At 35.0% G+C, this 13,654-nt stretch overlaps 1 protein-coding gene and 1 non-coding gene across 11 annotated transcripts in view; both read left to right on the forward strand.

The window, feature by feature from the left end:
• Window positions 1–13,654, forward strand: part of ZNF638 (zinc finger protein 638) — a 136,592-nt gene that overhangs the window by 69,102 nt on the left and 53,836 nt on the right. For 9 of the 10 annotated variants that reach the window (XR_002077861.2, XM_019441369.2, XM_019441417.2 and 6 more), the window contains exons 3-6: window positions 4,262–4,323; window positions 9,512–9,550; window positions 10,536–10,828; window positions 11,870–12,147. Coding sequence is in view for 9 of the 10 variants with exons in the window: in XM_019441369.2 (XP_019296914.1) it covers window positions 4,262–4,323; window positions 9,512–9,550; window positions 10,536–10,828; window positions 11,870–12,147 (672 nt within the window). In the remaining variant the exon portion in view is untranslated. The remainder of the gene's footprint in view (window positions 1–4,261; window positions 4,324–9,511; window positions 9,551–10,535; window positions 10,829–11,869; window positions 12,148–13,654) is intronic. The other variant, XM_019441403.2, reaches the window with a different exon arrangement.
• Window positions 1,344–1,447, forward strand: LOC128773606 (U6 spliceosomal RNA). Its single transcript, XR_008417959.1, has one exon. It is a non-coding gene; the product is annotated as a U6 spliceosomal RNA (small nuclear RNA).

Here is a 13,654-nt window from a genome sequence, read left to right on the forward strand (position 1 = left end):
AAACTACAGCCTACTGTTGACTAGAAGCCTTACTGACAAACAAATAGTTGGTTAATACGTTTTGTGTGTTAAATGTATTATATACTGTATTCTTACAATAATAAGTAATACTGCTAGAGAATAAATGGTATTAAGAAAACCATAAGAGAAAATATATCTGTACTGTAAAAATCCATGTGGACCTGTGCACTTTAAACCTGTGTCTGTTCAAGGGTCAACTGTAATTGTTGGATTTGTATATGAATTTCCCAGTATGTTTTATTTACTGATACATGTTTGGAAATCAGTGTTTCTTCTGTTTACTAATGTGATTTATAGATTTATATTACAAATGGTCAGGAAGGAATTGTACTTCCCACGGGAATAAAGTTTGATTCAAGGGCATATAATTGGTAGTATACTATGAATAGGCTTAAAAACCTATAGGTGTTAATTGTCTTGTTTTTTTCTCCTTCCAGTGCTGCCCTTTTACTGTCTTTGTAATACCCATTTACCAGATTTCAGCTGATGATTTTGTTAACTCCAGCAAAGGAAAGCAGCATTTTCCCGCATTTTAGTCAGATTTGCTGAGTTCTAAATAAATAATAGTTGCCTTCCCTATCAAGGGAGATAGCCAAGTCTTAAAAAATTTCAGAATAATTCACTTATAGTTTTTAAGCAGTCCTAAGCCCTGAATTGAATAATAAATAGGCTTTCTGTATTCCATTTGAACTTTTAATTAGTCATGATGAATCCAAGAAAGGTATCTTTAAAATAAAGAACTTAAGGTTTTAATTTTTTTTAATGTTTATTTTTGAGGGAGTGTGAGCAGGGGAGGGGCAGAGAAAGAGGGAGACACAGAATCCAAAGTAGGCTTCAGGCTCTGAGCTGTCAGCACAGAGCCTGACATGGGGCTCGAACTCATGAGCCATAAGGCCATGACTTGAGCCAAAGTCAGACACTCAACCGACTGAGCCACCCAGGTGCCCCTTAAAGTTTTAATATTTATTTTGTAGAATGGAAAAGGTGTATGTTTATTCAGTAGGTGTTTACTGATTATCAGTTTTGTACATGACTATATTAGATGCTGGGCAGAAATGAGAACCATATAAAATGAAGATGTTGGTCTTAAGCAGTTTAAACAGTCTCGTTGAAGAGAAAAATAACATATCTAAGGAATTTAAAAAATTAGAGGTCAACAAATGGTTCGGTGATTGTATTTGACTTGTTTGGGTATGCTGTAGGGGTGAGAGATTTAATATTTCTGTATGGAATTTAGGCTTATATCCATTCAGGCCAGTGTTAAAAATTTATCAATACCTTTTGTGTATTTAACAGCATATAATTAAAAACAAGTATAAATAGTGCTCACTTGGGCAACACATATACTAAAATTGGAATGATACAGAGATTAGCATTGCCCCTGTGCAAGGATGACATGCAAATTCATGATATGTTCCATATTTCTTATAGTAAGTTTAGTTACCATCTCTTATATAGATAAAGAGAAAACAAAAGAAAAAAAGTATAAATGTACTTTCTGACATCAAAAGACTTCTGTAGTCTAGTTGGAGGAGATTGAGTGACAGTGACTAACTGCATTGAGTCTGTCTGGACTAGAAGTATTGGGGAGGGAAGACTTCATGGAGTAGATTAAATATGGGTCTTGAATGATGAGTAGGCTTCAAATATACCTAGGGGAAGATGGATGACATTTCAAACATCAGCAACAATAGTAAGTACCAAGAGCCTTCAAAAACTTAGCTTAAGGTGTTTAGACTTGAGGTGAGAGGCACTAAGAAGCTATTTAAGGTTCTTGATATGAAAAGTGACATGTTCAAAGTGTATTTTAGAGAGATAAATCTGGCAGATGTATGTAGGGTATACAGGAATGAGAAGACATAAGATAGGGCACTGAATATGAGGCTTCCCTAGTTCCTCAAGTGTAAGATGGTGAAAGTCTGGGTGAATATGATAAAAGTAAAACTTAGGAAAAGAAATCATTTAGTGATGCTTTAGAGTTCACAGAGATCATCATTTAAAACAAAACAAAAAACACATACATTTTTAACAGAACAGCATAATGGATCTAACTAATGAATTCTTCACTACTGGATGATCAAATGATAGGGATTTGTGAACATGGACTTAGATGGTATAAACTACCTCTCGTTTCTGTGTGATATATCTTCCTGCCTTGTAAATGACCTTGTAAATAATGTAGCCAATAAATGTAAATTACCAATTGCAATTTTTTTCTTGCAAAGTAACGTTTGACAAATATGTTCCCCATGCTGAATCTTTAAAACTATAGCCTGAAAAAGGCAACAGCGGAATGTGAAATGTATTTTTCTAAATTGGTTTTCAGATGTTAGAGGAGGAGCTGTCCTTGGTTTAGAAGTTTTTTGGGCTATCCTTGGTTTAGAAGCTGTCTTTCAGACTGAAATAATTCAGTTTGAGAAAATACTAATTGACATAAAAGATTTTTGAGGTAGTTGGAGGATAGAGTGAGCTCTTACGTGGGTAGGTATTTTCACAGTTTGATTCTGGACCCACTCAAGTCTACAGTGCTTACGATATTTCCTGCTTAGTAGGTGATACCACTTTTTCTCTGGAGAGGTAGTACTGCTTTGGACCCTTAATCTAATCTGGATACCCTTACTAGAGAGTCTAGAAATTTGGGTGGCATAGGTATATTTACTGAGCTTAAAGCAAGTAATGTCAGTGAGTGAAGTGAGCCTGTTAAACAGAAGAGAGAGTGTGTGTATATACATATACGTATATATGTGTGTATATATACACACACACACATATATACGTATATGTATATGCATATGTATATGTATCGATACACATATATATGAACGTATATGTGAAACTGGAGAGTATGCCTTAAATAGGGCAGCCATCAGCATTAGCTGATAGTTGCTGTACAGAATACATATTTAGTATTTTTTCAAGAAAAGCTGTAAGTCTGGATTTGGGGATAAAATCTCTGGATTGTTAAATGATGGCAACTTATTCAAACAAAACACTTTGTCGCTGAATAAATCATGCCCAACCCACTACTTGCCAGTGTGTCTGTTTGATGTAAACAATGTCCAGTTAACGTCAAAGACATGGGTTTAGGAGTACTAGAGACTCTTGTGATTTCTGTTTTGTAGCGTTGAGCAGGATATGCAGACATTTCTTTTTTGCAATTCACAATGAGTTCCATGGCTTAATGAAATAGTTTAGGGTTTTTCATAATCTGTTGCTATGTATTGCAGATAGCATGCACTTGTGTTCATACAGTTTTTGACAAGGCAGATTCCAAAATTAGCGTCAACTGTGGTTTTAACTGTGGAAACGTCTAGTTTGTAGCAATGACATACTAAAATGTTTTTGAAATGGATATGAATAACATTTTCCTCAAGGAACATTTTAAAATATAAAACTGTTTAGTAAGTTTTTTGCTTGTCCAAATGCTAGACAAACAATAAATCATTCGGTAATAATGTTGCTTTTAACTTTCACTTGGGGGACTGTGTCTTTGAAAAGTGTATTGTCTTTTGTTTTTTTTTTTTAATCGGATGTATCTTCCAGGAACTATTTATGGGTATAGAATGTAATTTTAGGGCAGATTTGTAAATTAAGTAATGTATTAAGAGAGAATTTTGTTCATTGTAAAGCTCTATATGTAAGGGATATTGTATCTTTGAAATAGTGTTATTTTCCCGTAAGTCCTGAAAATAAATTAGATTTAATCAGCAGTTTTTCATATTTTTACTAATCTTATCCTTTGTCAATATAGTGGGTACCTTGTTTGGAATGGTACTGGCCTAAGAGGTAGGAGTTTTTGTTGTTGATGTTGTTAGCTTGAATTTAGAGATACAAGTTGTGTACACTATGTTTTGAAGATGCCATTTCAGATACTGTTTTATTATAGAGTTTTTGGTGTTCTCTGGAGTATTTTTATATTTGAGATGAATTATTTCTGACCAACGCTTTTTTTTCCCCAAGTTTAAGTATATATTTGATTTCAAAATGAGTGTCCATGGGTATGATTTTTTAAATGTGTTCTATACTAAAATGTTTCAAAATGGCATCAATGAGGTCTGGTATTGAGTGCCTTTATTTAGAGGCCTTTTATTTTTGTGAAATACTAATGAGTAGTCAAATGTTATTTATAATTAGATTTGTTAATTTTTGAAAAAACAAGTATCCTGTGTCATTTTTAAAAGCCTAATTTCATTAGTGTGAGGAATATTCTAATTTCAGCACTTTTCTCCTTTTACAATAGGATTGGATTCAGCATCAAAATACATCTACTCATATTGAGAGCTGCCGCCAGCTACGTCAACAGTAAGAACAAGTTTTTCTTTTTTATAGGTAGCAAATTTACAAAATAGTTCATGTTCAAGTGTGACTGTTTAATACCATTTGTGTGGTACTTTAGAGAAAAATATTTTGAGAAAATTATTGCCTGTTTGAAATACTTTATAAAGTATATTTAATCTTTTCCCAAAAGGAGAGAATTAAATACGATCTTTTCTTGTGAATCCCTCCTAATGTAATCCCAGTAGGTAGACTTTAACAGGAACCTCTTGTAACCCTGGCGTAACAAAATTAAATTGTATTCCTCCTGCCGTCATTAAACGTGCTAATATAGTTGTGTGTCAAGTTACTGGTCACTAAAACTGACATACTAAACATGAGAGTAACATTTTGGGTGAAATGATTTTTGTGCAGCTGGTTTGGGATTTGGTTTTGTTCTTTATGAAAACATCACCAAAATTTTTTGAGATTATTCAGGACTCTTCTGGTCATAAACGATAAACAACTCAAAGTAGTTTTTTTTTCTTAAGTTTATTTATTTTGAGAGAGAGCACATGCGCGTTGGGGAGGGGCAGAGAAGGGGGGGAAAGAGAATCCCAAGTAGGCTCTGCCCTGTTAGGGCAGAGCCTGACAATGTGGGGCTCAATCTCACGAACCTCACAAACCATGAGATCATGACCTGAGCCAAAATCAAGAGTTGGACACTTAACCGACTGAGCTCCCGAGGTGCCCCTCAAAGTAGTTTCTAAAGTAAGGAAATGTATTAGCGTATACAACTGGGAAATTTAAGAAGTGGTTCTAGTTTCAGGAACAGCTGAATTTGGAGACTGAAACAAAAATCAGAGCAGTCAAATGTTTTTGTTCTTTGGCTGTTCTCTTCTGCTTTGGCCTTGTGAGATCCCAGGTACACTTCCTATACAAAGCAAAATGACCCCCATAGTTTCAGACTTAAGGGAACTGTATAGTTAATAATTCCAGGAGTTAAAACCAAAATAGAAACACACAATAACCCTCAAAAAAACATCTTTCCTCATAAGTCCTTGGTTTGACTCTTTTGGTCTACTTTGAATTAGTTGTCCATCTTGAAATCAGGTATAATGGTTGTAAGAATTGGGTACTCTGCCTGTGTTGGTGTCATGTCCTTGCTCCTGCTGTTGAGTGTGATAATAAGCCCTACCTGAATCATATAGACTGTATATGAGTAGAGATAGGAGTTGCTGCCCTATATAGATGCTGTGCAAGCATAAGTTAACTTATGGAGATAATTTGTCATCTGAATTAGATGGGCTTAGCTAGCACTGTAAATGGAAGATCTCTCTTAAACCATAAATTTTCTCAGATACCCAGTAGGATGTCTTATTCTTATGAAGGTGAGGGATTTAAGTGGGAGTGAGTTATTTGTTATAGGTAGGCATTAATGCTAATAAGGGGATTCTAGCTACGTATACTGCCATCAGTTTACTAGAGGAAATGACGTGTATGCCTATTAAAGCCTTCTGGTTTTTTGTTGTTGTTGTTGTTGTTTCTTGTACTTAGGACCTGATTTTAAAGTGCTTTCTGTGCCTGCCACTTAATTACTCCAGCCTACATTTTTACCTTTTTCAGGTTATGTGCTCTTGAATAATACCTTCTTGACTTTTTCTACACTGCAAAAAAATAATGACCAAAAAAATGGATTTGATTAGGTGCTTGGGATCATTCCATGGGAAAATATATGCTACTATATTCTTTGTTTTTTTAAGTTACATTCTGTTCCTTTTGTTTCTGTACCTTAATCTATATAGACATTCCTCTGCTGATGTATATTTAGGTTCTTAGTTCTTAAGGTTTATTACATCTTTCCTCTCTTTGTCTTTGTTGGATCTTCCTGGAATATACCACAAGAGTAGTTGGTTAACCTGAGAAAAGATACATTACATCAGAATTTTAGTATTAATAATGAAGAATAATAGCTATATTCTTATTATTGTATGCTGGGCCTAATTCTAAGTCCTTTACACAATTTAATCTTCACAGTAACCTTTTGAAATGTATATATAATGATTATTTGTGATTTTACCATGAAGGAAACTAAGGCACAGAGAGTCGTTTTCCTTGCTATCTCACAGCAAATCATCGGCACAACTAGTCTGTCTAGCCATGGATCTTTCCTCCTTCCCCCCCCTTTTACACTCAACATATTATTCTGAAAAGTTTCTAAGCTGCAAAAGTTGAAAGGATAGTAAACATTCATGTATTCATCTTTATTCACCAATTATTATCATTTGCCACATTTATTTTATTTTTATACAAACTTTTTTGAACTATTTGAAAATAAATTACAAACGTTATGGTAACATCACTCCTCAATTCAACATCTGTCTCCTCTAAGAGTAAGGAAATTTTTCTACAATGGTTATCTGTTATAACCACAATGAATCCCTGCCTATCCCCCAACCACACTCCCAATCTGAGATTCAGTCAAGATTCATGCATTACAGTCTCTTAAGCTAGAACAGCCTACTCTGCCTGTTTTGTTTCGTTTCATTTAATTTCGTTTCATTTCATTTCATTCATTTATTTTTTTGAGAGGAATGCTTTCACAGCGTTGACTTCTTTTGAAACATCCAGGAAAGTTGTCTTGTAGAATGTTCCAAAAGTACATTTTGTATTTTCTGTTTGTTTCCTTATAATTAAATTGAGATTGAACTTTTTGTCACAAAAACTATTGGTGATGTGTACACTGATCACATTGGGACATAGGTAATGTCTCTTAGGTTCTTGTTCTTAGGCATTATGCTGTACTGCCTTTGCGAGGAGTACCATGCTTCTGAAACACATTTTAAACTAGTTAGACAATATATAGATAGTCCAAACTCTACTTGAAGAATAGTATATATGTTTTATCTTCCTGCCCTGGCAGCAGAGACAAGAACATGTATTTTAGCAGTCAGCCTAATGAGGATCCAAAACATTACTACTAACTCTTGAACAGTGGCCCTCAAGATCTTGTGAATCCATAAACTGGAGAGCTCAAGGAACTTAATAACCTCTGTGTTGACAAGCAGCTATATTTCTAGCATTGTGCATGTGAGAAAGCTAAAGCTTACTCACATTAAGTAACTGGGTTTCAGATGCATGGTCATTAAATGTCAGCATGTATACTTAGACCTAGCATTGTTTGATTCCAGAGGGCTTGCCTTTTTTTTTTTTAAGATTTTATTTTTAAGTAATCTCCACACCCAACATGGGGCTCGAACTCACAGCCCTGAGATCAAGAGTCACATGTTCTACTGACTGAGCTAGCTAAGCGCTTCCAGAGGTCTTGCTTTTATTGATTGATTTGTTTATTTTTAAAGTTTATTTATTTATTTTGAGAGATTGAGTGAAAGAGCGCGTGTGCAGGCAGGGGAGGGACAGAGAGAGGATCCCAAGCAGCTCTGTGCTATTGGCACAGAGCCGGATGTGGGCCTCGAACCTGTGAACTGTGAGATCATGACCTGAGCCGAAACTGAATCAGATGCTTAACCAACTGAGCCACTCAGGTGCCCTAGAGGTCTTATTGTTAAATGTTATATCATAGACCAGAAATTTATCTTCTTAGATGGTAATTAAGTAAAGGGTAAGTGTAAATGAAACAGTTATTCATGTTTTGACAATTGTTGATGCTGGGTGATGGATATGCTGGATTAAAGTTAACTTTTTTTTTGTCTTCATAGTTTGTCACCTTATAGTTACAAGATGCTTTAGGCATCATGTTTCTCAAAGCAGGAAGAAGGGGGCAAGAAGCAGGAAGAATTTTGCCAGTGGTTTTGCACCTATGTCTCATTCGTTTGAACCTATCACTGGCTATGTTCTAAGGAGGCTAGGAAAGCAAATATTTAGCTTTTTTTAGCCTTTGTAGTAGAGGCAGGCAAGTGAGAAGGAAGTTGAGAATTGCTGTTGAGTTAACCTGCTAACATTGTCTGAGACAAATAGTAACAAATAAAAGCCATTTTACCTTACTGTGGTTTTGACCTGACTTTATTTTCCTGCCAGGTGACTTGCTGTAAGAGTCGGCTGCTTCCATTTCCTTACCTGGCGCTCCTCTTGGTTATTGAAATTGTGTTTTTGAATATTAATTGGCTTAATGATTTAATTTCCAATTTAAAATTTTTTCCAAAATTTCCAATTAACCTTCCAAGTTCAGATTCTCTAGAAAAGTTGCGGATGAAGATGTCTTTTTCTTAGACTTCTATGATGTTACTGTTCCTTCTACTTTTTTTTCCTGTGGTTTCTTAATCTCTTTTATTGGTTTGTCTTTGCGTTACTCTTGAGTGTTGGTGTCCTCAGCCCCTTTTTTCCTATAAACTGTATTCTCTGTTAGTCTCACACAGTCTTTGTGCTATATGTGACTTCTGCATGCCTGATTTTTCAGTATCTTAGTCCTCATCTTTCCCCATAATTCCAGATATTTATTTCTAGTCGTTGTGAAAAATTCTTGTGTTCTCTTTCATTTCAGAAATGTTTATTGGTCCCCTATTGCCTTTTACTTAATGTGCACCCTCCTTACCTTTAGGACCTTCACCGTTTGTAATTCTGAGCCACCGTTGCAGGTTTTTCCCCTCATAATTGCTTTTCATCATTTCCATGCTGCAGCCAGACCAGTTCCTGGAATAGAATACTTATTTTGCCTCTAAATTCTTTTATGTATCGCCACTTAATGAAACCTACCTTGATCCATGCCTATTGGTAGACCTTAAAGGGCTACCTGGAAAACAGCCTTTTCTGCAAATTCTCCCGATTCTTCCCACCAGATGTGTCTTTTCGAGAACCACTAGGTACAGTGTAAAGGGCTCCATACATGTTGTATTCTATAGAATTGTGTCCCCTGGAGTTCTGCAAAGTGCATGAACTGTCTTTGTCTTTTAACCTCCACCTAAACTTGTGTCATGTACCAATTCTGTACCTCTACACACTTTTATGTGTATTCCCTATTTTACTTAAGTAAACTTTGAAGTCTTCAAAATTGAGAATGTGTTTCTTTTCCTTGAAATGCCTACTAGAGTAATGCTTTGATTATTTCTTGAATTAGACACTCAAATACTTTACTTCCAAGAAAATTTTCATATATTAATCTACTAATAAATTATGTAAACTTAGGTTTTGAATAGTCCTGATACATTGCAGGGAAAGATTAATTGAAACTTATAGTCTCATTTCAACTGTTCATTAATACTGTTTATTCTCAAAATAGGTATCCTGATTGGAATCCTGAGATCCTCCCATCAAGAAGGTAATTCTTTTTTGAATAGTGGTGTTGTTGAGACTTAATTTTTCTCTTAAAAGTAAACAGGTATTTTTTTTTTAAAGGTATTCTTTTTGAGTTCCTGTTTTGATTGTTTTCACTTTGAAACATCAGACAAATGCAGCAATCTCTATGAATCTTTAATTACCCAGCTTAAGTATGATAGCTCACCTCTGTGAACTTCTGGTTTTTATTTTTTTTAGTCTTTCCTGAAGATACTTTATGCGTTTGTTATTATTTTATGTTTCGGGGATCTTATGTTATAAATGCCTTGAAGGCTAGGAATGGTTTCATTATAAGCTTTATATTCCCTAGGAGGTACCTATTTAATGTATGTATATACAAGTACAGCAGTCAAAGACTTTAATATTTGTAGCTGGTATAATCTCTCAGGAAAAATTGTTGAAAAGCATTTGTTTATGTAAGTCGTTTCTTAAATTCTTTATATAACTTAATACTTTCAATACATAATTGTCTATATTGTGATATAGGAAAAGCTCAGGAAATTGATGAAGGGTATTGTCTGTATATTAGCAAAACTGGGATCCAAGCAATTAGAGGGATAAACATTTGTTTGTTTCTTATTTATCTACAAGGCTGAATTGCACCATAACATAGGTTTTTTGTTTTAAATAAATATATGGTATCAGAGTTTGGTATTGTTAATAATCTGTTGTTAAGAAGGGACTTCGGGGGATGCCTGGATGGCTCAGTTGGTTAAGCATCCGACTCTTGGTTTTGGCTCAGGTCATGATCTCACTGTGGGTTTGAGCCCTGCACTGGGCTCTGCGCTGACAGCACGGAGCCTCCTTGGAATTCTCTCTCTCCCTCTCTCACTGCCCTCTCCCCACTGGCGCTTTCTCTCTCTAAATAAAAATAAACATTAAAAAAAAGTGACTTTTGTTATTTAATATAACCTAAATTTACATTAAATTGCTGAATCTTTTGATCCCCCCTCACCCATTCTTTGTAGAAATGAAGGCAATAGAAAAGAAAATGAAACTCCAAGAAGACGTTCTCATTCCCCCAGTCCTAGACATTCTAGGAGATCAAGCTCAAGTCACAGATTCCGTCGATCTCGAAGCCCAATACGCTATATATACAGACCAAGAAGTCGAAGTCCAAGAATTTGCCATCGTTTCATTTCTAGATACAGATCCAGATCCCGTTCACCATATCGAATGAGAAATCCATTTAGAGGTAGTCCAAAATGCTATCGATCAGTTAGCCCTGAAAGGACATCACGGAGATCAGTGAAATCATCAGGTACACTTATGGATGTGAATAATAGATCTACTTATTTTGACTGAATTTGTCAGTTGGTTTTTTTTTTGAAATTTTTATTTCTATATTTTTAATAAGTTTGAAATGGTGACGTGTATGCTACTGTCAAGATTTAACCAAAATTGACATTTTGCGCAATTTGCCTTAGCCCTTCTAATAAAATGGAATATTTCATTTCTGTGTTTAGAATTTCTATGTGAAATTGACCCACATCCCAACCTAGTCTGATCTTCTTTTATTAAGTATCAGAAGAAATGTGGGAAAGTTTATCTGTCTACCCAGAATCAAATTTAAAAACCATGGCTAGGCAAACATCTTAGTTTGGCCGTGAGTTAATTTAAAATTTTTTTGGTATTTTTCATATTTTCAATCTGTGTCTTAATATTGGTTTAGTGACCTTTCTAGAAATATCTCATGTATGTTTCCTCTGAGATCTTTTTAGAGGTCTCCAGCGTCTTCCCTTTTCCAACTACATGTCTGTGAAGCTGGATTTTCTTTATACATTTCAACCAAAATAATGTATCTATCAGACTGGATGCAGAAGCAGATATGATAATTCAGGTTTTAAGTGCAACATGAATATCTTTGGGAAAATACACAGTGGTGCTACTCCTCCACCTAATTTTTTTGAGAATTAAGGTTGTTTTTCATAAAAATGTTATTTATGCTAACACAGGAGATTATTATTGTTAAATGAATTAGTAAATATTTTAAAATTCTGATTTCAATTTCTTATATGGTAAATACTGATAAATTTAACACAGAAACTCTTTGGAGTCCTCAGTTTTTAAGAGTGAAGGGGGATTCTGAAATCAGAAGTTTGAGGGCCACTCAAGCTCATGAGTGAAGAATTGAAAACTCAGAATTTTTTTGTGTGTATTTGCTTCCTGTTTGGTCTGACAGTAGCTCTATGTGATAAGTATTTGGGCATTTGAGTTCTTCCTTTTTCTTTACTAATGTGATGAGATAGTTTCCACCTTAAGTTCTCTTCAGTTGAAGTTTCATTTATGTCCTTTTTACTAGATAGAAAAAAAGCATTAGAAGATATAGTACAACGATCCGGGCATGGGTCAGAATTCAGTAAACAGAAGCATCTTGAAGCAGTTGATAAAGGACACTCACCAGCACAAAAGCCTAAAACTGGCAGTGGATCAAAGCCATCAGTAAAATCTACAAACTCTACAAAGAGTGATTCAAATTTAGGGGGACATTCTACTCGTTACAAAGTCAAGAATATTGAAGATGACACATTACCAGAATGTAAACAAGTGTCTGATAAAGCTGTTTCTCTCCAGCGTAAGGTCAGTAGTTCTTGAATTGTTAGTGCAATTGTGTATATACATGTCTTATTATGACAGAAAAAGTTGCTTGGATTTTTTATTTTCATATTTTAGAAGTTTGAAATTGTGACTTGTTGAAGTATGTTGATATGGAATATTTTATTGGTTGGTTTTATGAATTTAGTAAAAGCCCAATAATTCAAAATCTCATAGCTTACAAATAAATCCTGGAGGTTTGGCATTTGATGTAACAGAAGTGAGAACATTTCGGTGGTTTGGTGGTTTTGGCTAGCCACACAAACAGGTTGTTGTGATGAGTTTTGCTCTTTGGTGGGTAAGGTGAATGTAATCACCAGCAATATAAATGAGTTTTTGTAAGCTGTACAAGTCTCTACTGAGAATTGATCATTTTTAATCAATTTTTTTACTTTTTTGAAGTATAGTTCAGAAGTCAAATACTCTTGTCCAGTGTAGAACAGCTTATTTTCTGGTACTGATTTATTGGTGTATTTCGACTGTATTTTGACTGTTAGTTATAATCCTGAGGTATTATTTTATTACATATGTTAATTATTATAGTAAATAGTATATGAATCATCTGGAAAACATTAGGGTAATTGCTAATTTTAGGCCAAATTATCAGATGTTTAGTGTGTTGTAGTATTAACAAATCTTCAGGTATTTAGGTGCCTATTACTCTTGTCTAAATATTTTCAACAGTTCTAATTCCTTGCCTTCAAAGAGCTTATATTTAGAAGGATACACTTAAAATGATCTACCTGTAATTACACAATTTTGAAGAGTGTTGGGAAGAAATTTTTAATATGGGGAATAGGCTAAATTAATGTTTAATGTTCTTTTCATTTTTTCCCAAGACTTGTAGATGGTGACAGTGGAACTTTTTCAGTGTTTATTTTTGAGAGAGGGAGAGAGAGAGGGAGACAGTTTTTGACATAGATGATAAATTTCATATTGCAGGGTATTCAGATTTTATACATATTTTATATGAATCTTTTTAAATGTTATACTTACCTAGGTATCATTTCTTTAACGTTTTAAAATTTATTTTTGAGAGACAGAGACAGAGACAGAGCATGAGCTGGGGAGGGGCAGAGAGAGAGGGAGACACAGAATCCAAAGCAGGCTCCAGGCTCTGACCTGTCAGCATATAGCCCAACACAGGGCTTGAACCCACAAACTGTGAGATCATAACCGGAGCTGAAGTCGGATACTTAACTGACTGAGCCACCCAGGTGCCCCTACATATCATTTCAATTATTATTATTATTTTTTAGAAATCTTAGGTTTTTTTGTTTATTTTTTAAGAGATAGAGTGCGAGGTGGGGGGCAGGGGGGGGACGACAGAGGATCCAAAGTGGGCTCTGTGCTAACAGCAGACAGCTCCACGTGGGGCTTGAACTCATGAACGAGATCATGGTGTGAGCCGAAGTTGAATGCTTAACTGACTGAGCTACCCAGGCGCCCCGATATCATTTCAATTATTAAAACACAGAGTGAACAAAGCTGT

The sequence above is a fragment of the Panthera pardus genome, unplaced genomic scaffold (genome assembly GCF_024362965.1).
Source record: "Panthera pardus isolate Hobbes unplaced genomic scaffold, ASM2436296v1 HiC_scaffold_25, whole genome shotgun sequence".
Taxonomy (NCBI): domain Eukaryota; kingdom Metazoa; phylum Chordata; class Mammalia; order Carnivora; family Felidae; genus Panthera; species Panthera pardus.